General features: G+C 36.8%; 1 protein-coding gene across 2 annotated transcripts in view; it reads right to left on the bottom strand.

Moving 5' to 3' along the window:
- Window positions 1-2024: 2024 nt before the first annotated feature.
- LOC126187716 (saccharopine dehydrogenase-like oxidoreductase) overlaps window positions 2025-24786 on the bottom strand; it is a 118424-nt gene continuing 95662 nt past the window's right edge. For both annotated transcript variants that reach the window (XM_049928959.1, XM_049928960.1), the window contains exons 6-10: window positions 18233-18363; window positions 17913-18150; window positions 13631-13798; window positions 7050-7144; window positions 2025-3343 (exon numbers count right to left, since the gene is read on the bottom strand). In XM_049928959.1, coding sequence (XP_049784916.1) covers window positions 3238-3343; window positions 7050-7144; window positions 13631-13798; window positions 17913-18150; window positions 18233-18363 — 738 coding nt within the window. In that variant the 3' untranslated portion in view covers window positions 2025-3237. The remainder of the gene's footprint in view (window positions 3344-7049; window positions 7145-13630; window positions 13799-17912; window positions 18151-18232; window positions 18364-24786) is intronic.

The raw sequence follows: 24786 nt of genomic DNA, 5'->3' as shown, positions 1-24786 counted from the left end.
TGAATCACTTAGCACGTCAAAATACTACAATGTTCGTGATAAAATTATGTGAAATATGTATCTGTAACAATATTCTAATTTTTTTTGTTAATAGATTTACAAACACAGACTGAATTTTGTTCCCAACATGAATGCTGTGATTTTACAGTTAACTGTATTGTAACTACTATTACTTTCTATTGCTCTTCTACATATGAATTCTGTGAATAATAAATTGGACTTTGTTTACATTGTTTTTGACATATTTTCACTTTGTGGTTCGGTATCTTTAGAAATTAGTTGCAGTTATCTTAACTGGTCTTGATACATCTCAAATTGATCTAATTTCATCAGTACAGTAATCCAGTAATGTTACAAGACAAGCTCTTTCATTTTTATAACTTCACATAAACTTCACAACCTAATATCGAATATTTTATTACCTTCAGAATTGTAATTTTCATTAAATGTTGTTTTATTCTGCTACATTAAATGTTGAGCACATGTACGCAAAGGTGAAAATCTTAAAAAGCAACCTGTGTCGGTAGATTAAATACACCTAAACACTGAGTTACATACAACAAATATGCAAAAACTATGAAAAGCATTCAAGATCAACTGAATAAAAGACACCTATCTAGCAGTATGTGGCAGACCCTTTCATCTTATGACAGCATTGAATCATGGAATAGACTCCATGAGACACTGAACACATCTAGGAGAGTCATATTAACCGTGACTGCTCATTTGCTGCCTATAAATTACAAAGATTGGTCAGTGCTGGGACCAAGGGGAAATATTTCTTTTGATGATACTTAGACATACTCTATAGGGATGAGTGTGAGATATTTAGTGAAGCCAAACAAGCTCTCTCATATACATAAAGTGTTCCTCAAATGAATCTGCCACAATTTGGAAGCAATTGGGTGGCAGATTTCATTATGAAACTTACACTCTGCAGCAGAGTGAGTACTGTTTTGAAACTTCTTAACAGATTTAAACTGCTTTCTGGACCAGGACTCAAACTTGGAAGAGTGCCTTTTATGGGCAACACTTTTGCCAACTGAGCTATACAGGTATGACTTACGACAGGTCTTTACTTCTTTACTTCTGTCAGCACATCACTCCTACTTTACTAACTTTACAAAAGTTCTCCTGCATGCCTTGCAGGACTAGCACTTGTGGAAGAAACACTGTCTTGCTGAAAGAACAGATGACATACAAGGTGCTGTTGGTGAACAAATAGTTGCATGTGACTGGGCAGTGTGTTTCCTTGAGAGATGATGGCAGACGTATCAGGGTTTCCATTGCAACCCATGTAAGCATCACCCACACAGGAAAATATCTTCAGCACATCGATGGATAGTGCCCTATTAGCAAATAGGATGCATCATCTAATGTAGTTACTGACACCTGTATTCAGCCATTGGTATTTTCCCCGCAGGTGCAACTCATTACTTCAGGATTTTTTTTTTCCATGTTTCGATCATCCATAGGTTGTGTAGCTGTGCTCATGCTATTTACTGTGCTCTGTGACATGCAGTGTGGAGTTGTGGCTTCTGTTCCATATTTTCAAGAGGTGATTCTGGATAACATGGCTTAACTGATGTACACATTGTGTACATTGATGGTCTTCATGCTGAGATAGCCCAGTTTACACCAGCCCACAACATCTGGTGACAAATCATGTGTTTGTTAGCTAAAAACATTTTTCGGGCAAATGAAGCAAAACTACATTCACTTCTTGGATAACTGTTTAGAAATGAAAAATTCAGTTTCTGAAGTCTTGCATTTTCTACACAGTACAATATTTCTCACTCAAAATGAAATAAACTTTATAGTAAAAACTTTACACATCATATAGTGAAATATAGCATGTTGTTAATGAATCGATTGGTTTCTTGTTATTGGCCACAGTTATGAGAATGCTTTGAAATTATGTAATCTGACAGAATGTGCTCTGGAAATTTCATATTTTGTAGTGAAGAAAATAGTCAAAGGGAGAAATATTTTCATGTATTGTTAAAAGAAAAAATTTCTCTATCTGTAAAGCCACAAGAATAAGTTTAGTTTTATTTCAATAGAACACTACATATTTTATATGGCATTTGAAGAAGGTATTTCAGAAAGGGAACTACAGTGACATATAATATGCTACTCTTTACATTAAATTTTTCATAAAATACAAGCTAGAAGATCTATTAAATGTTAAACTGAAGCAGACAGATGGATCACATCATTAAGTGTATAATACCAACTTTGGCTATGCAGATGAGATCCATCGTCACCCTCCCCCATTACACAACTTCAGTAAAAATGTCTGAAAATTAAAATTTGTTGACAAAATGCACCAACAGTACAAAGTTAAAAATGTGGGAAATAGTAATACCAAAGTGGCCCACATAAGAAAGAAGTAAAATTTTTCAAAATGTTAGAGACTGTCCACCTCTCTCATGTTAAAAAGGAGGGAAAACATACCCAACATACTATCCCCCCACCCCCCTCTGTGCCTTTCCATTCTGACCAGTTTGGGTTTGCAGGTTTCTATTTTTTTTAGAATTGTGAAAGTCAAACATTTTTTGGATGTTGCATACATTGAAAGCATAGGAAAGGTGGCAACAAACTTCCCCACAATGATTCGATTGCTACTGTGTGTAGTTTCACAAATTATCAAACACATTATGATGCAAGTTTTTTCTAAGCAACAGTTTTCAACCTTTTTCTTCATTTTTGTGCTTTACAAGCACTGATTGATTGACACATTATGCCACATTCACTAGTTCACAACCATCAACAGATTAATTTTGTCGGTTTGGAGGGTCAAGACTCACAGTTGCTAATTTTCACCCTTTCTCACAAATCACATTAGCGATTCATTACTCTCCCTCATAGGTCTATACTGCATCCCTTCTTTCAGTTTTTTTCACACTTTTGAGTAGTATATGGTTGTGGAATCTGAGACTACAGTCTCAAGAAAATTGTTGTAACATCACTTTCTATGTGCTATATGCTGAGTGATTAATTGATTAATTGGTTTATTTTGGATACGGAAGTTGACTGTTTCTATGAATCAAGTCTGTGCATAAAAATGCAATAACGAGTAGTGCAAATCATAAGAGAGGTGTTCACATCACTAATAGACTAGAAGCTTCAATGGACAACCAAATTTCTACAGCCTCTCACAACAAGGCAGCTTCTATAATATTAACGATGCACACAAAGACTCTGCATGAAGTAAAATTTAACAATATCTGGCTTTCAGTTCTCTTCTTCTGATATTACATCAAATGTGAGACCTTCTTTGTGCAGCTCTTTTATTAAGGATGTCTTTGAAAATGCAGTAGCTGTAGTAATCACACCTCCCCTGAAACATTAAAAAGTGAGAGCATAAGTAATGAAACAAATTTTGTATGTTTGTAAGTAGATGAAAGTTTAAAAAAATCATTATCATACAGATATCTACATTTTTGAAACACTTTACATTAAAAATGAACTTTGAAGAAGTCTGTTATGAAGCGTGTCGATTTGTTGAATGTTCTCCAAATGCAGATAAGAATGTTTTGACCATTTTAAAAAGAATCCAGTACATTTTGTGCACTAATTCACTACTGTGAGTGAGTCATCATTCCACTATTTCACACCAAGGAGAGAATAGCAATAAAATAACTTGATAAAAATTGTCTGCCTTTTACCAAAAATAGACAAAGTTAATTCTGTCTGTCACAAAAATATAGCCAATGTTTTCTAGGAATCTTGTTATTGAAAATATCAGAAAGAGTACAATAATAACTAGTAAATACTGAATACTCTACTGGATGATAATGTTGATAAAAAAGATGAAGTGGTGCCATTCCCTTGCCCAGTCTTGTAATAGGCTGCACAATTGTTGGTGCACCTTTCTCTGCTGCTGTGTCATGGGGAACTGTGCCTACAGTCCATGCAATTCCAGATGTTCTTGCACTGTCCATGCAGATACTTGATTTGCTGAAAGTGAGCTTATTTCCTGAGTCTAGGTAGATGATGCAGCTGCGCAATCCTGCACAGCTGAGCAAACATGTTGTCTGTCTTCTCAAGCACTAGTCACCTGCTATTGCTGAGATTTTGCATGGTAATGAGTAACGACCTTCTTAATTCACTGATTTGATACCAATATGGTAGTCATGGGACTCTGGCCAACATGAGCAGTAATATGGTGGAATGATATAACACAGTCAGTTAGTTTCATGTTCCATGGATCATTTTGCATGATAAATCGTAATGATATATGGAATGAGGCATTTTACATTCACATCACAAATTAACGCATGTGTGTGCACGACCCCCCCCCCCCCACACACACACACACACACACACACAGAGAGAGAGAGAGAGAGAGAGAGAGAGAGAGAGAGAGAGAATAATCGGGAGCATACTGTAAGAGAGAGAGAGAGAGAGAGAGAGAGAGAGTGTGTGTGTGTGTGTGTGTGTGTGTGTGTGTGTGTGTGTGTGTCAATGAACCAAAATCCTGCTGTCATTGAATTCTGACATGTGCTTCTAGACCTTTTTGCTCATCACACATTCAATTCTGAATGAGAAATTTGCAGCACAATCTGTCCCTATATACAGTATTTACATGGTGATGATTACTACCTATTTACACTTGTGCTGAGATCTGACCATTTGCACATTTATTGCATGCCCTCTTCATGGTGTTCCAATTTTAGTACTGGCAGTGTATTTATTATTTTAATGACATCAAAAAATTACAATGGTAGATGTGCGAAAATGGGGTATGCACTGTCTCACACAGCTAATGTTTGATTACAAGTTGGACGTTTTTCATCTTCAAGGTGCATCTTAAGTGATTTGCAGCAACATTATCAGAGAGCAGAAACTAATCCCCATATATCCCTTACTGGTATTTTCTTACTATAAACATAAACATGTTTCCTTCCATTCCCCACCACTTTTCACATTCCATGCTCACACTGCATGTACTACCTCTGTACATTGTTAAAATAGGAGGATGAAGAGATCAATGATATGGACACTGACAATTAATGTATAAAAGAAAACTGATTTAAATTGGTATGGTCAGTGACATGCATGCTAAACAAAAATCAAAGAAACAAGCAGTAATAACCCTGTCTTTGTAAAAGCACATTATTTACACTGAGAGTTGCATAACACAAAAATGCTATTTTCAACATTTCATATTACGATATTATATATATTTAACAACAAAGGACATTTCTTATCAAGCAGGAATTTTAAAAAAATATAAGCCCCAAGCAAAATGATACTTCAGTTGTGTTCATCAGTTTCAAGTTTTTTTTTTTTTTATCTTATAATTATTTGCACATTGCAAATGACCTAACTCTGTTTAGAAGTGGTAGAAATTCTGACAATACCTTGCATTTTGTTTGTTAATGTGTAAACACTTCCAAGGAAGAGTTTTTTCTACATATTTTTATGATCATAGTATCTAATGATAGCAGACACTGTGATTCCCCAATTCTTGAAAATTTCTATGTCCTAAACAATGGAAATATAAAATATCACTCACTAAGATTTACCAAACCACCCACAGTGGTGGAACATATGCTAGGGTTAAAACACTGTCCAGTGCTACTGTTTCCATAATCTATTTCCTTTCACTACTTGCAGCTACGCACAAAGCACAGCACACATCCTCTTTTACAGGGAATTTAACCACAACACACTGACGAAACAGCTATTTTCTCATAATGACAATTACATCAATTCTGAACAAATCATACCACTAGTCACTAACAGTTCAACATGTTCCCAACAGGCCCAGGTGGCATGACCTGGTAGTGTAACGCCAATCACGACTTGCATATACTCTTTGCCATACTGTCAACTGTTTTAAAATTATTTTACAGGATCCTTAAAGAGTGAATGAGGTATATTACAGGAAAGTTAAATGAAGAAACACACACACACACACACACACACACACACACACACACACACACACACACACACAGAGAGAGAGAGAGAGAGAGAGAGAGAGAGAGAGAGAGAGAGAGAGAGACTGTTGTAGGGACATCAGGATTCCCTACATATGAGTTCATTTCTTCTGTTTCTCCTTTTTCTTCTGATCAGTTTGTGAGGCTTGACAGATGGGTGTGGGGACAACAGTGAATTTTGGTAGATGAGAGGCAGGAAGATATGAAGGGCAAGGAAAGAATAGGGAAGGACTAGGAAGCAGTGGAGAAGGAGACAGGTGGAAATCATTAGGAATTGCAAAATGTTGGTTAATTATGGTAACTATCTTGAAACTGAAAGGGCGCAGAGCATGAAAGAGACACTAAGGCTGGAAGAACTTGGCAAAAGAGTAATAGAGGAAAGAGTGGCAGAAAGAGAATAGAATCAGGGTAAGGGAGTGAATCTCTTAAGCAACTCAGTTATAAAAATAAATATCAAAAAATTCAAACTCCAGGTAGGAATATCAACAATTTAGGAAAAAGACAGATTGATACTTACCATAAAGATGATACATCAAGTTGCAGACAGGTGCAATTAAGACACACACACACACATACAACTTTCAGCCAAAGCCATCATCAGTAAATGAGATGGGCACGCACACACACACGCGCGCGCGCACCCACACACACACACACACACACACACACACACACACACAAGCAAATAATTTTTCAGTGCCCCTGTCTCAGAATATCAAGTTTATCAAAAAAACTGAGAACCCCTTAACATTTACTTACTGCACATCATTTACACAATTCTTTTTTCTTCTTGTTTGTCTTCTTCTGTTTGTCTATGGATTCTTACATACCTTAGTTACTGTTATGAATAATAAGTTCTCAAATATGCATGACACTGGGGCTGTTGTTTCCAAGAAATGCTGATGTTTTTCAAACTTCTCAGTGGCATACTACAGTATGAAAAATACAAAGCAACTAAAAACTCATTTTTTAATGAAATTGAGTAACCAGTACAATTCCTGACACTGCAGAACTTACAAGCAGACTTTGGATCATTATTTTCTTATTATAACAATACTTTAACAAGACTGAGGATGAAAGCAGAGTTAAGAAACCTACCTAGCTGGCATTTTTTCACGTTCTTTAATAATTGTCACTGCTGAAAGGACAAGAGCAGTACAAGTGGCACCATATGCTGGGTTTCTACCTTTAACCTGCAAATAGATGAAACACACACTGAAACATCTTTCACATATTTAATGATTTTGCTTATGCATTAAAAAAATAGCTTATGATTAAAAGCAACTCACTTCTGTTGCATAAAAACTTCCACACATTATAAGCAGCACACATAAAAATTCTTCATTATGAACAATTATTAGGGAGAACACATTAACATATGTATTCATAATTTAAGTGAGTCTTCAGTGGACTTCACTGTTCATGATGCCAATTACTGCAAGTCTTCAATTCTGCATCAAGATGATAAAAATTGCCAATATTAGTAAAACTGTTACCAGCATCTTCATTATATCTACTGTTGCTACTACTTTCCTGTAACATTGCTGCCTGGTCCTTCCATCATAACTAAATAGTGAAATTATCTGTGTAATTCTCAAACAAACAATCTCTGGTTTACAAATGCTAAAATTTTGTGACCTTTAGTGTTAGCATTTTTATCTAATAATAGACAGTTCTTTAGAAAAAGAAGAAAGGACATTTGCACACCTGCACACATCATTTATGACTGGTATCTGATTAACTCTATTTCCCTTTTCCATATACTTTACAATAAAACCAGTTTATTTTGAACAGACATAAAAACTTTAAACAACAACATAGTCAGGATCAGTCTGTATATTAATTTTAAAGGAATTCCAGTTGTCTATATGCCTCTAGGAGACAATCTAATATTTAGAGGGTGTGTAACTATAGTGTCTATTTCATTACACAGATAACCATTTGATAAGAACATTTATAAGCACGTCCTGTTAGTCAGAACCGAAATGATATTTAAAAAAGTTGTTTCCATTTTCATGTCCCATCATCTGCATCAGGGGTGTCCAACCCATGATCACAAGCTGCCAAAAGCAAGTACCAACAAGGCCCAAGAAGTGAGCATCTATCACATGATCGCTAAAATTTAGAAAAAAAATTTAAAAAATTTCTTCTTCCAACGTGGCGTAGGTAAGCGGTAAGGTTGGTTTCCTGATCTATATCTACAGCCATGCTCTGCAAATCACTGTAAAGGGCACACCAGAAGGCACGTTCCATTGTACCAGTTATTCGGGCTTTTTCCCATTTCATTTACAGGAAGGATGATTATTTAAGTGCTGCTACTGTACATGCTGTAATTACTCTTATCTTGTCCTCATGCTCTCTGTGGGAGCAAGGTGTAAGAGTTTGTTGTATATTCCTAGAGCCATTATTCAAAGCCAGTTCCTGAAACTTTTTAAGTTGGCTTTCTCGGGGTAATTTACGTCTGTCTTCAGGAGTCTGTTAGTTCAGTTCTTTAAAGGTCTCCATGACACTCTCCTGCAGGTCAAACAAACCTGTGACCATCCTTGCTGCCCTTTTCTTGTATATGTTTAATATCCCACATCACTCATTTCTGATATGGGTCCACCACGCTCTAGCAGTATTCTAGGATTGGTTACACAAGTGTTCTGTAAGAATCTCCTTTGTAGCCTAATTGCATATCCCTAATATTGTACCAATAAACTAAAGTCTGCTACCTGTTTCACCCATGACTGTATCTATGTGATTATGCCATTTGACATCCCTATAAAGTGTTACAACCAGGTACTTATATGACTTTACTGATTCCAAATGTGACTAACTAATATTGTCATAATATACTACATTTTTTTAAATTTGTGAAGCCAAAATTTTACATTTATGAACATTTAAAGCAAGTTGCCAATCTTTGCACCTCTTTGAAATCTTATCTAGGTCTGACTGAATATTTGTGCAGTTCCTTTCAGATTATACTTTGTTATAGATAACTATGCTTTTATATGTGATAGTATTAGTGAATCTGAACAAAAAACTTCATGTGGACATATGCCCTATTGCGAATGGTTTCTGAGATAGAACACATTTAATATCACTTTCTTACATATTTCTTTAATTACTCAAAAAATGCACACTCCAACAAAAACATGTATCAGTACGCAATTAAACTAAATTAAATTTGCTAAAAAAAGGTCCTATTTTTTTGTCTAGGATTAACAGTCTGCGTAGAGAGATCATGAGAATATTGAAAATCTCGTGCAACGCACGTGCGCTGTGGCTTAGGTGCTTTTTGTAGGCCAGTTTGAGGTAGTTTTCCGACTTGATAGACCACAAGCATCCTGTATCAAAATGTTAGTCTCAACTTCCTCTATATTACTGTGGTATGTTGTAAACAATGACAATGAATAATACAGGAAATAAATAGAAATGTTCATTAAAAGTGTTCTATCTCAGAAACCATTCAGAATAGGGCATATATCCACATCAAGTTTTTTGTTCAGAATCACTAATACTATTGCATCTCAAGCATAGTTATCTATAACGAAATATAATCTGAAAGGAACTGCACAAATATTCAGTCAGACCTTCATAAGATTTCGAAGAGGTGCAAAGATTGGCAACTTGCTTTAAATGTTCAGAAATGCAAAATTTTGTCTTCACAAAATAAAAAAAAAAATGTAGTATCCTATGACAATAATATCACTGAGTCACATTTGGAATCAATAAATTCATATAAGCACCTGGTTGTAACACTTTGTAGGGATGTCAAATGGCATAATCACCCATCAAAATATGTACCTTTCCTCCTGACTCACCCTGTGTATAACATGAATAGCAGTGGAACCAGTACATTTCCCTGGGGTACACCCTAAGTTACCTCGACATCTGTCAATGACACTCTGTCCAAAGCAACTTGCTGCATCCTCACTACCAAGAAATCCTCAATGCATTTACAAATTTCACTTGATGCAATTGTAATTTTGATAATAAGTGTAGGTGTGATACTGTGTCAAATGCTTTTCTGAAATAGAGAAATGCTGCATCTACCTGACTGACTTGATCAGGCCTTTCAGTATGTCATGTGAGGGAAGTGTGAGTTGAGTTACACATGACTGATGTTTTTGAAATCCTTGCTGCTTGGCATGGAGGAGTTCATTCTATTTGAGATATTATGTTTGAGCTCAGAATATGTTCTAAGATTCTACAGCAAATGGATGAAAGGGATACTGTACAGTAGTTTTGTGGATCACATCTGCTACACTTCTTGTAGGGATGTGACCAGTGTTTTCTTCCTGCTGCAGAGCATGTTTTTTGGTCATGGGATATATGATAGATTGTGGTTAACGGAGGAGCTAACTCAGCTGCAAATTGGGTATAGTATCTGACAGGGATTTGGTCAGGCCCTGGGACTTTGTCCAGTTTTAATGATTTCATCTGTTTCTCAACACCATTGACATTAATATTTACCGTATTTACTCGAATCTAAGCCGCACTCGAATCTAAGCCGCACCTGAAAAATGAGACTCGAAATAAAGGGAAAAAAAATTCCCGAATCTAAGCCGCACCTGAAATTTGAGACTCGAAATTCAAAGGAGAGGAAAGTTTTAGGCCGCACCTCCAAATCGAAACAAAGTTGGTCCATTGTAATATGAGACAATTTAAGTCGAATGAATGATGATACAGTTACAGTAATTTGGTTCGAGTCATAAGCTTAGCAGTTAAACTTTACCAGGTAGCCATTGCTATGCGTCAGGCGCTCCGTCAGTATTTATATGGGTACCCTTCCTTTTTCACGTGCTTCGTCTGGTTTGAATCGATTGCTTATTTTGCTTTGATCTGATAACTGTTGTTTTCTTTGTTATAGGTGTTTACGCCATTCTAAGCTGAAAATGCATTACTGTACTGTGTCATGCACTGTTTGTCATATTTTCATAGTGCGTGTTCACGGCCTGTCGCCGCTCGCGGCATGGCTTGCTTTTGTGCACGCTACCGCCGCTTACAATTAAAAAAAAGAGAGAGGAATCGTCTCATTAGCGAAACAATGGCAAGAGACTGCTATTTATTGTTACTTACACTGCTGCTTTCTTTGATAATAATCAACAAGAACCAAATAATAGACTGCGTATGATAGAACATGTTCTGAACGAGAGTTAGGCGAAAATTTTTCTCCGTTTGAAAATCTTTGCGGCCGCTTCTTTAGTACATCAAATTCTGCACAGAAATTAGTCATCTTAGAATTAAAAATCTAGTCAGTTGCCGTGCTTAATTTCTGACTGTATCACTATTAGGCATAAAAATAATACGAATATAAACATGACACGATACGTATATTCTTCCGCGTTTGCTGTTGTCTCTAGTTTCGTAGCTTATTAGGCAGACAGGATTTAAATCAGATAGCAGAAAACACGAAAGAATACATGGCAAAATGTTTATATTTGTATTATTCTTATGGTGAAGAGAATAGTGCATGTGATTCACATTTCATCAGGTTCCTATTAGCAACCATCTCACAGGTAGGAAAAAATTCAGAACGTAGAGTTGGCCATATTGACAAACATCCCACACAGTCTTGCCAGTCGTATTTTCGTAGTACATTGAAATTCTGCTACATTCGAAGATGAACAATACGGAATTTGTATTTACTACGTTGGATAATGTATGAAAATGGTCGAAACTCGGGACGGAGAAAAAAAGCTCGTCTTCCACTTTTTTTTTAAATTTCGGCAGAAGTTAGTTGTGGCGGCACATTTTTGAGAACTTCCGCTTGCTTTGCACTCGATTCTAAGCCGCAGGCGGTTTTTTGGATAACAAAAGCAGGAAAAAAAGTGCGGCTTAGATTCGAGTAAATACGGTATATCACTTATGAAACTTCCTGGCAGATTAAAACTGTGTGCCGGACTGAGACTCGAACTAGGGACCTTTGCTTTTCGTCGGCAAGCGCTCTACCAACTCAGCTACCCAAGCACGACTCGTGCCCCATCCTCACCGCTTTACTTCTGCCAGTACCTCATCTCCTCAGTGCACACTCCGCTGCATAGTGAAAATCTCATTCTATATCACTTATCTTTTCAGTGTCCCAAGAATTAAATTGGGGCAATATACTGGGGTTTTCCTTTGTAAAAGAACATTTGAAAACAGAGTTAAACATTTTTGTTTAGCTATCCACAATTTCAGATACCATTTTGTTCGTGAGTGCCTGGACACTAACTTTGGTGCCACTAACAGCCTCTAAATACATCCAGAATGTCATTGTGTTTTGTGAAAGATAATTTAACAGTATTTTGCTATGGTAGCCAATGAAGGTTTCAAAGCACGCACTGTTCACCTGACATCCAAATGTGTTTCACTCAGCATATCTCTCTCTCATTATATAATAAAAAACACAGAAACACACCCACAAATTTCAAGCTTTCGCAACCCAAGGTTGCTTCATCAGGAAAGAGGGAAGGAGAGGGAAAGACGAAAGGATGTGGGTTTTAAGGGAGAGGGTAAGGAGTCATTCCAATCCTGGGAGCAGAAAGACTTACCTTAGGGGGAAAAAAAGGACAGGTATACACACACACACACACACACACACACACACACACACACACACACATCCATCCGCACATATACAGACACAGGCAGACATATGTAAAGGCAAAGAGGTTGGGGCCCCAAAAGTGCATGGCTGGGACATGTGTCACAGTTTTCAGGCTCTGTGCAGGGTCAGGACACTGCTGATGTGGAGGATACACATTTGCATGGTATGACTTGATCTCTGCAGTTGGCTTGATGGAAGTGGATTTATTTGTCAGCTCAGATGAAGCAGGATATCTACAGATTCTTTTAAAATTCAATCCCAGAATGTGCTGGCCTATTTCAAGAACTTGATGCCATCATAATTCATGCCATCTCCTTTGAAGATGCAGTGCTCTGTGACCCCTAACTTTGTTGGTTGTTCCTAATCTGTGATATTTGTGCTCCACACACATTGCATGCACCGTTTGGACAAGTCTATCTCTGTTGCTAAATAGTAAATTTCTATCTTCATTTAAGCATACTTGCATTAAGGAATCCAGTATAAATAGTCCTGATGCTGTACTTTTTCAGATTTTTTCTCCGTCCCTTTGTTGTCTTGGATCTGACTACATCCTCAGTTGATTCATTCACATTAATTTTGATTAATTGTGATGAGCAGAATGATAAATATTTTCTATAAACAGCAGCACACTGACAATAGCTGAAAACAATGTTCTCACTTGTACAAAGCTGATTAAAATGAATTTCCCTTCCTTTCCAGTCTTCCCCAAGCTATCCCTCTTCCCTCCCTAATACTACTAATACCAAAAGACTGCCATGGTTTTTTTCTTTTCTTTGCCTTTTCTATTTTGAATAGATCTGTCAACAGAAATTAGAATTTCATCTCCTGAAGGTAAGTACCAGCAATCCATTCTACCTAACTGTTGTACCGTAATTCATTAGGCACAACATGAGAAAAGTGGAGGAAGACCTGCCAACAAATGGATCCCAAACTTTGTGACTAATGGAATAAGGAGGAGGAGAAGCAGGAAGAAGAAGAAGAAGAAGAAGAAGAAGAAGAAAAAGAAGAAGAAGACAATGCTGATGATAAAGAGGAAGGAGCAGCAGCAAGGAAAATAAAAAGTTAAAACTAGCCTACAGAAAAAGGAAAAACAGTACTATACCTGTACAGTTACTTTCTTATTTATTGGCATTACATGCTTAGGTGTTGGTTCTGATAATCTTTCCTTCCATCCTTCAGCAAAAAGTGTAAATCTGAAGAGAGTATTTTTCAAGATTTCTTCTGCGGGATCTTCATGAGTTACATAACCAGATGTAAACATTCCTGGATGCTAGAAAGAAATTGTTAAAAATTATATAATGATATCTGGCAGTCCTATTTGGAGAACTAAAAACTGCAAACTAAATCAGTCAGCATCCATTGTACTGTGAAATGTGCCACAGTGTTAACACAGTGCTCAGATTTATAAGTGGCCTTTAAATGAGATGTGAGCAACATCAGTTATGGAAACAAATTTCTCATGATGACATGCTTGTATAAAATATTCTCATTTACCTAACAACATCAAATCTGTGTAAAACCTCAAGTCATAATAGCAGCAGCCATGACACCTGGTTGCTGCTGATGAAGATTAGGCAATTTTACTCAGGTTTGATGCAGTAAAATAACTGAATGTTTTCCTGCATCACTGCATGTCTTCAGCATTATCTGTTTTATAAAAAGCGCAAATAAATAAATCTCATCAACAACAGTCTCAATCACTGGTACATTACATTAGACAGTGTGACTATATGGGTAAATCCATGGCTGTCAATGGTACCTTGATCCTATTGTCTCTTGCTGATACTGTCTCCATTCCAGGAAACACACAAGCTATGAGGGGGATAAGAAAAGCCCGTACAAAAATAAAAACTACTTACGTGTCTGGAGTAAACCTTTTTTTAATTTTTTGACATGGTCTCCTTTTAGACTTATACATTTTGTCCAACGCTGTTCTAATTTGTTGATCCCTTCTGAATAATAGGAATTGTCCATGTCTGCAAAATAGCTATCAGCTGTTGCAATCGCCTCCTCGTTTGAATAGAATCTTTGTCCCACCAGCCATTTCTTCAAATTGGGGAACAAATAGTAGTCCGAGGGAACCAAGCCTGGAGAACAGGGGAATGTGAAACAAGTTGGAATCCTATTTCCATTAATTTTGGGACCAAAACTGCTGAAGTGTGTGCTGGTGCATTATCGTGATGGAAAAGGACTTTTTTGCGGTCCAATTTCCGGCATTTTTCTTGCAGCTCGGTTTTCAAATGGTCCAATAACGATGAATAATACGCACCTGTAATAGTTTTACCCTTTTCCAATTAGTTGATGTGGATTATCCCTTGTAAATCCCAAAAGACAGTCGCCATAACCTTTCTGGCCGAAGGAATGGTCTTTGCCTTTTTTGGTGCAGATTCTCCCTTGGTAACCCATTGTTTAGATTGTTGTTTGGTCTCAGGAGTATAGTAATGTATCCATGTTTCATCCACAGTGATGAAACAATATTTAAAGTCCTGCTGATTCTTCCTGAACAACTGCAAACCATCCTTGCAACACTTCACACGATTCCATTTTTGGTCAAGTGTGAGCAATCGCGGAACCCATATTGCGGATAGCTTTCTCATATCCAAATGTTTACGCAAAATATTATGTACCCATTCATTCGAGATGCCCACAGCACTAGCAATCTCACAAACCTTAACTCTTCTGTTGTCCATCACCATATCATGGATTTTATCAATGATTTCTGGAGTCATTACCTCCAGATGGCGTCCAGAACATTCAGCATCACTTGTGCCCATATGGCCACTCAAAAAATTTTGAAACCACTTATAAACTGTTCTAACCGAAGGTGCAGAGTCACTGTAATGTTTATCAAGCTTCTCTTTAGTCACCTGAGGCTTTTTACCTTTCACAAAGTAATGTTTAATCACCACATGAAATTCTGTTTTGTCCATTTTTTGACAAGCAATCGACTTCCTTGATTCACACGAATGCCAAACTCAAAGAAATAGACCAATATGGCTGAAACTTGGTGTGTGTTCTTTTCAAAGATGCTGCTAACTAAACATGACCTTGATATGCGCCAGTGGTGCCATCTCTTGGACTTTGCACGGACTTTTCAAACACCTCTCGTATTACTACTCATTTCCTTGACTATGTGGCAGCATGTGCATGTGGAAATATGTGCTAAAGAGTGTGGAGTAGAACAATACATAAGCATATTCAATCCATGTGTGGTTCACTCAGCTGCAGTGTAGAAGAGAGAAGCCAAATAAACTTCATGAACTTGGCAGAAGTTTCCAAAAAGACCAGTACTACCCAGCTGCTATAGCTGCACTGGGGTGGCTTTTGTTATAGCTATACTGCTTGCCAAATGCTGATGCCTGTGCTGAGAGATGGCATTCCACCCAATATCAGATATTATTTGAAAATTATTGGGTGAAAAAATTGATTTTTGCACATCTTACAGTCTGATATCTTTACTTGATAAAGAAATGAATTGCTTTTTGCCATCCACCATACCTAATGCACTACATTAAATTAAGTAAAACGTTGCATGAAATTTTAAAGATTTTGCAGAGGTAAAAATGCATTGCATAAAATTCACATGTGGTTAGTTTTAGCTCATATACATTGCAGGGAATGAAAGGTACATAAGATACAGAAATTTTATTTAAAATTGATAGCAGAAGGATATCTCATTTTGTTCTTTACTTATTGGGTTGTATATCTGAAAAACTATCATACCCAGCATTCTCATAGACATCCTTGTGCATTGTGAATCATGTCATAACAATCAATACATCTCATAAACAATTCAAGATATCAAAATGAGGGTTTTTATAAATGATAGCATGCAATGAGGAACATATATTGTATGATAAAGACTCTAAACTCTTTTATTCACCCATATATAGAAGTAACTCATCCACAGCAATGAGAGGTCAGCATATCAGGATGCATTCAGACTTCCATAGCATTGTAGGAAAACCAAAGTGGTGCACTTATACACATCCACAACACCTGGGGAATGACATATGGGACATGTATACAAGCCCACAGCAGTGAAAGTGTTAGGAACACAGCCACTTGCATGGCTCGCATAGTGATATGAAAATCACACAGATGTGCATAGGCCATGAAGATGCAGTGTGCACTGGCTCTATGTTCTTCCATATGCCTCACAATCTGTTGTGACAAATCTAACCACTATGTTTCCTTTGCTGAATAGGAGGGGTCAGGCACCAGTTTGGTCACACTTGGCAAAACTCACCCACTGAAAGCAAGTGATGCCATACCTCATAGACAGTGATGGGAAATGACAGTCAGTTTGCCACGAGGATGCAGTGCTCTAATAGGGAGTCTTTTAATCATTGGCAGTTAGAACATATGGTGAATTAGGGAAATGGCAGCAAGGGATTGGAAGAATCACCTTGTGCACTTACTGTGTATGATTAGGGGACTCAGTCACCATCCTGAAGGGCTCTTCTGACAGTCAGGCAGCAAATAGCTGCAGAAGGTGGTGCATGTTGCAATGAACTATGCTTGTCATCTGGGCTCCGAGTTAACATTTGGAAGATTCTAATAACTGGCAGAGAAAGTGGAGAAAACCAGCCTTTCTCATGGAATTTCAACAAAGCTCATAATCTTTAGCATTGCCTCCATTACTGATTTGGCTCTGTGATTCTGAGCTGAGTACAAGGCCCAGCTCAGAGACTTGGAATGGTTTGTTAACGATGTGAGGTGTAACTTCCTACACATGTGTTATAGTGTTTAGAGCTGCAGTGCACCACCAAATGAGACAGCAGTGCACTAAACATCAGAGACTGCTATCCAGGTACTGTCATCATTGGAACAGAATAATAATACCCAGCAGTTGATTGGGATAGTAACTGTTTCATAAGTCAGAGTAATTTATGACCACTCCTGAATCTTTATTAAGTAATAGTGTTTTAAACAATGAAAGATTCAGGATGGAATAACCACAGTATTATGAAAAGGACAGATTGCTAATCACCATATAGAGGAGTCACTGAGTCACAGTCAGACACAACAAAAAGATTGCTATACATGTAAGTTTTCTGCCAAAAGGTGTTCTTCCAAAGTAGAAAACATACACACATCCACATAAGCCAAACACACACACCCATGACCACTGTCTGTGGCTGCTAAGTCCATCTTCAGGGCCCAGAGACGGTGGTCACGTGTCTGTGAGCTGTGCTTGTGTGTTTTCTACTTTATAAGAATGTATTCTGCCTGGAAGCTTCAATGTACAACAGTCTTTCTGTTGTGCTTGTCTGTGACTCAGTGTCTCCTCTATATGGTGAGTACCAATCTGTCCTTTTCGTAACAGCATTTCAGTTATTCTTACATGAGATACTTATCAAATTTAAGTATTTATCACTTACCTTAAGAAGAAATTTAACTCCAAGTCTGCACTGTGCCAGAAGACCCACCAACAAAGCCCTGAAGATGAAGCCAATTGTGTTTAACAATGATGGAAGCACAAAGTACATGTTAAATTGCACAGGACGCTTCATTTCATTTTTATAAAGATGTCTCTGGGAACTCTCAGCAACTGCAACATCTGTCCCTGGAAATGGTAAACACCAGCCCTCAACGTCAGATCTTCTATGAGGCAGCAACCTATTAAACAGAAATTAAAGGAGAATAAATTGATGATGCGACTCCAGTGTTACATTATTTAAGATTCACCTGAAAAAATTACCGTTGTTTTAGTTTTGGAGTAAGTCGTGGTAATCTATCAGGGAACAATTTCCGTTGCAGTGACTGGATTTCACCATAATGGGATGTTACATGAATAGCAGACTCCCAGGTGCCAAAGTGTATGGCGGGTCCCTAGAGCAGAATAACTGAATTTATTAAAATAATGAGGTACACATTATTAAATGAAATATATGTTTTTTTATTGTCGTGTATACTTTCCAGTGAGTGGTCAGCACACAGCCTAATTTAGATAACAAATTATGCTAAATAATTGTTGTATTGTATTTGACTGATTTGATTCTTTTTGACCCTCTTGGATTTCTTATAGTACAATGAATGAAATCTAGGACAAGTCAAAGAGTACAATATTATACGAGTGCTTTAATCCACATGAGATATTTAATTTATTAATACCAGAGAAGTTATTTTTTATGTTCAGTTGTCTAACTTAAGGTTACCAGTTGGTATCAGCATTACTTGAAATGTAATCACATACTTATATATTACAGTGAGCATATAACATTAAATTACAATTTATAATCTTATATTTTATGGAGCATATGCAAAAAAAGTAATGTTTTAAAAAAATCTTAACACCTGTGGTTTATTAATTTTCTGTTGTGACTTTTATAGACTAGTAACTTCCTTTTAACATTATATGAGGGTTGTGGCTCTCAGCACTATGGGACTTAACATCTGAGGTCATCAGTCCTCTAGAACTTAGAACTACTTAAACCTAATTAATCTAAGGACATCACACACATCCATGCCCCAGACAGGATTCGAACCTGCGACCATAGCAGTCGTGCAGTTCCAGATTGAATCGCTTAGAACCGCTTGGCCACAACGGCCAGCTATGAGGGTTGTAGAGACTTTATGGAAACTGTGCTTCTTTCTCATTTCATGGATGGGATTGACACAGTTTGTTTGGGAAAGAATTCTGTGGTAGGCTAAATGCAAAAAATTAAATTATAATAACAACAATAAAAGTTGATAAAATAGCAAAGTGAAACAGATCTTCTTGGGCTGGTATCATTCTTAACATGAATGATTTTCTCCTCATACCTAATTAATCTATACATATGATGTTCCAAAATTCTTTTTTTTTTTTTTTTTTTTTTTTTTTTTTTTTTTTTTTTTTTTTTTTTTTTTTTTTTTTTTTTTTTTTTTGCTATATTATTCACATTCTTATTTTTTAAAGTAGAGCTTAAATTTGGCTGGTTACAAAAATATAAAAGATTTTTAATAGAAACTTTTTATTTAACGTTATATTCAATAATTAAAATTTTGAGAGACCACATGCTCTCAAAGTTCTGACCCTGCTACTAAATTCCTATTACAGTACCGAAGCATCTTAATTTAAAGACCTAATTTTCATCAACAGAAATAGCACTTCATCTTCTGTCAAAATTTTGTTGTTTAGGAAGTATTGGTACACAAAAACGTTTTGCATGTAACCCAACGCTACATAATTTGTAGAAAGTAACCTGTCAAAAATACATTATTACTATTTTTATGTCTTAATTTTTCTGTCTTAAAACGTTATGGTATACTTGGTGAAATATATTGTTATTGAAATATTGCAAGCATAAAATTTTGTTTCTGGAATAATCTTAATGAGCTTTATCAGAAAACATGTGACAAACCCCTGCCTGCAAAAATAGGACCTAATATTAAAGCTTTTAAAGAAGAATCTATCCAGTAATAAAAGAAAACTTCATTTCTGAAGACACACAAATTTCTCATTTAATTCTTGTTTTGTACGTTATTGCTGAAAATGTAATTGAGCTGTATTTTATCGGCATATAACTAATTTGTTGTTAATTTTTTTATGCAGTTACTGGGCAAGCTGATAAATAGGCACTGGGATAATGCCAGTCACTCGTGACCAGAGAAAATAACTGTGAAGAACTTGTGTTATTACATGAAAACTTACCACTCATAGAATTACATTAATACTGACTAAATATGAGTCTTTGGAAGCTAATGGTCAATTATTTTGATGTATATTGGGCAATATAACACTGTGCACTGTTCACAGTTTCACACTATTTGTTAAAATAATGGTGGCTGACTGTACTTTATATATCTGCAATATTGACTATTTCATTGGAAATTCCTTGTATCATTTACTATCTCAATAATGTAGCAGAAAGATGTCTTCAGATGTCTTTAACTTTACAAACTGTCTCTTATGTGTGTTTGTATTTATTCTTTACAGTGATAGAAGAAAGAGAAAAAAATGAAATGAACTGGAATAAAATGTTCTACACATATCTGATCATCCTTGAGTGTATGTTATATGGTGGTAGCAGCAACCAAGATGCTGAAAAAAATTTAGCAAGGTTGCAAAGTAACTCAACTGGTACAACATTTGTATCTGCCAAAAGTAGAATATAAATATAAAGCTTACAGTTGGGGACCAATAGAATTATTTAATTTTGGTCACACAAGGAAATAGTCTTCCTACCTTGCTCTAATGATTCCAAGAAACCTCTTGATGGAATCCAAATCCCAAACCTCAAGTGTTAAGTTTGTCACTTGAGTGTATGGGTTCTCAAGATGAGGAACAAAAGAACAATTCAGTGACTATACAGTTCTCATAAAAACTTTTCATAGTCATTTTACCCTGGAATGTAACATAATTTATGCGGTCAGTATTCAGTAGTTTATATCATCTACCAATAAATTCATCAAAAGTCGCAGAAGCTGTGGCAATGACCCACTTTCAATGAGTCAGTGTCCATATAGTTAATCACACAAGCATTCCCAGTCAATGGGTGAAATGACATGTTGGAACATATTGTTCACAAAAGCACTTGACCAGATTAGTTTCAAGTCTGATATAAGGGCTGAAACATGTATCACCAGAGAAACGTAACAATCTTTTTTCGTTACTAGCAGTTTACTGCAACATGAAAAGTAGTTTTATACTGTAAATGAAAATTTAATGTTTGGGCCTTCTGGGAGAATATGCAACCATGGTAAATCAATGTTGGTCAACATATATTTCACAGAATGGTGGACAATACAGTTTGATGGCAACATGAATGATGCACTTTGCAATGAGGTTCAGAAGTTGGGGATCCATATGGTACTGCAGAATTCCCGGGGCTAATGTAACAACTCATGGCAGACATAGTATGCCAATATCAGATAATTTCTTCTGAGTTAGAATAAGCAGTAAATGTTCTTCATGCATTGGCTCATACAATAAACTAGGGCAATATCCTGCCGCAATAGCCACCCTGTAAGAATGACTGTTACAAGCTGAATTAGATTATAGTGTGATCCCTTACTATTCTGTCATCTAATCTGCACCCACCAAATTACACTACCCCTGGGTTAGAATATTTATGTCAAACAATTCCTTCAACATAGCCCAGTGCTCTGCACTTGAAAGCAGTGTAAATTCTTCGTATTAAATGCCAGTTCCTTGTGGACAGATTAATAGTGGAGAGAATACAAACTCTCAGGTCCCCCAGTTATTCAGAAATTAACGGATATATAAAAACTTCTTTGGGCCGATTACTGTTTCACTATTCAGGCAAAATGTTGTTGAATAATAACTGCTATCTAACATAAACTCTCCTTTGCTAACTAATTCACAGGGTGAACCAGTACCTCACAGTTCCTTTTTCTCAGCTACTTGCGTCCCACAACATCTATCTGCACTTCAAACATAAATGTTAAACATTCACACCATATTCATGACTAAATCCAAATGCAAATAAAATATTCACCAAGGCCAAAAATAACTGATGAACCACATGAGAGTGGTGGTTTCTTTTGACCTGATCTCCAAGCAGAACAGTTATTCTTCCTCCGCAGATCCCATCAGTGTTTACCACAGAGTCAGTAGTCATCACACAAGCTTTCAGTTCATCAGGATATTTTGAATGAACAAGATCAAATTAAGTGTACCATTAGCTCTCACCATCCAAGCAGTATGGAAAGACAGAAATATTCATCTTATGAAAATAATGCAGAAGATGGTTGAGTTACAGTGGTATGGCACTTCAGTCAACTTCATCTTCATACCACAACACCAAGGGCTCCAACAAAATGATTGGAGTTTAGTCAGGGTACTGTAATAAGTGGCTGCATTTAATGTTGTCCCTTGCTGCATAAACTTGACTAACAGGACTCCATGTATATAACAAAACATGTTTACCATAACCTTGTATGTTCAGATTGTGTGCTTGGCCTTGACTTTGACTGGTGATGTCATGTGACTCCATTCCACCAACTGACATTTAAACTTCAAGGTCATGTAAGGAAGCCCCATCTTGTCCCCTGTAACTATGTTCTTGAAAGACTGCTCACATTCCTTATGATATCAGTCAAAAAAATCAAGTGCATGAGCCATTTTTTCCATTTTTTGTTTGTCAGTAAGTAGGCTGAGAACCCAAAGTGCACACAGTTCACAAAATTACAAGTTTTCTGGGACAATATTGTGCAAAGTTGTTCTAACTACATCCAGAAATTCCAATGCTAAAACAAACTGTGAAACCCTGGTCTTCCAAATATTTGACCAAATCTTCCGAGTTCACTGATGGTCAACCTGGTCACAGTTCATCATAGACATTTTCCCATCAATCCTTGAAAGCTCACGCTCACTTGCACATTTGCTGTCACTCACTGCATTGGGGCCATATGCCTCACTTATCTATCAATGAATTTCCACTGCTGCAATGTTCCTTGCTGTCAAAAACTGAATCATTGACCATATTTCGCAGTTGGCTGGCAGATCAGTTGGTTTAAACATTTTGAAATGACACTGTAAAAAGCAAACTGCAACATTACAAAATGTATATGGCATCCTTGGATGAGCAATGCATGACGGAAGTCAGTGAGCATGCGCGTATGTTCGGGTTATAATCACATAGCTATGGTGATTCAGACATTACTTTCTGAATAACCTTTGCAATTCCTGTGAAGGAAAGTGGGAAGAAACACTATCGCAGAGGGCAGCCACTGCTTTAATCTGTAACTCGCTCCCTCCAGAAAATATTTGTCTACAAATGGGTCATCCATTAGAGTATGATAACTAACATCCAATGTAAAGGCATGTTTGCACCACAAAAACTTGCCCAAATGCCTCAACAGGAAAGGCATCAGAGACTCCTTAACTTGTATGTGTAGGTAAACGTGTAGACAAGAACATGAATGGACCCAGCACTGAAATCTGTGGAGTTTCATTTTTGTTTCACATTCCAAGTATAGTTTCACTTCTGTGGCCAACGACATCAATGTAATTTTCTGTTTTTTGTTGTGCAAGTAGACTCCTTATAAGGAGAATACCATTAATCAACATATTGGAAGATTTTCTTCTGATAAGGACACAAAAAATAACATGGGACATTGCTTAAAACAAGTTTTCCACCATGTGCAAATCTGTGAACATGTATTTTATAGATAGTTACTTATTCCATAGATTGTATTCACGATAAACATTAAATGTGATTCATGCCAACAGACTAAAAGTAGCGCACATACATGTGCATGTACAAGGTGTAAAAATATTTATGTAACTATATGGAAGCCATTAACAGATTTCTTTGTAAAAATGACTAATTATTTCTATTCAATATTTCTTCTGTGCTCTAAAAGAAGTGGGTAAGCAAAACACTTTTAATCTATATTTGAAAGTGCTACTGCTCCCTGTCAGATACTTTATTTCCAAATACTTTTATATCAAACAAAGAGTTTTACAGCTGCATAATTCAACCTTGACTGTGCCAAAGATAGAGTCATTAGAAGGGCTCTCCAGATCATTTTTCTTCTAGTGTTGTACTTATTTTTGTATCTGTTACTCTGAAACTCAGATGGATTGTAAATAACAAATTTCATAAGCAAATGAATATAATGTGAGGTTACGGTTAACATTTTCAACCACTTAAAGATATGCCTGCAAGATGTGTACATGTGAATGTCATGCATAATTCTAATTACTTTCTTCTGTGCAATGAATACTTTCTTTCCAAGCGAGGAGTTACCCCCAGAATATTATTACAAAACATATCTGTGAATGAAAATATGCAAACTATGTTAATTCACTGACTTCTGCAGTGTCATTGAGTATCGAGAGTGGCACAAAGAGTATCAACCAGCACAGAGATACTCCACAGTAAAGTGATGTTATGAGGCACCAATGAGATGCTAGGAAGAACTTGTGCCTCCTGTAGTTCTGAAGTGCCGTCGCCATTCTTCTACCTTGAAATAGTGTCACTAGAGGCCAGCAGGGCAGTTCTGTTTGAGGTTGGAACCTGCCTCCTTCCAGGAAGTTCCTGTCTGAGTAATGCCATTGTGCATCGCTGTGACATAGCTCGTGTCAACTATCAGTGAATGAAGAGACTTCCTTCTCCAGTGAACTGTGTCTGTGCACCAATGCCATCAGAACGTCAACAAGTGTCTACAAACTTGTGTTTTTTAGTGACTGTAGTGAAGCCACAGTACAGCCATTCTGAACTTGGATCAATTTGCCACTTAGTAATCATGGTGCATTTAGTGTATTCTGAACTGTAAGCCCACATTTCCTCACAGTTTCATAGC

This window comes from Schistocerca cancellata, chromosome 5, assembly GCF_023864275.1.
Source record: "Schistocerca cancellata isolate TAMUIC-IGC-003103 chromosome 5, iqSchCanc2.1, whole genome shotgun sequence".
Taxonomy (NCBI): Eukaryota; Metazoa; Arthropoda; class Insecta; order Orthoptera; family Acrididae; genus Schistocerca; species Schistocerca cancellata.
This window is presented reverse-complemented; position numbering and strand designations above follow the sequence as displayed.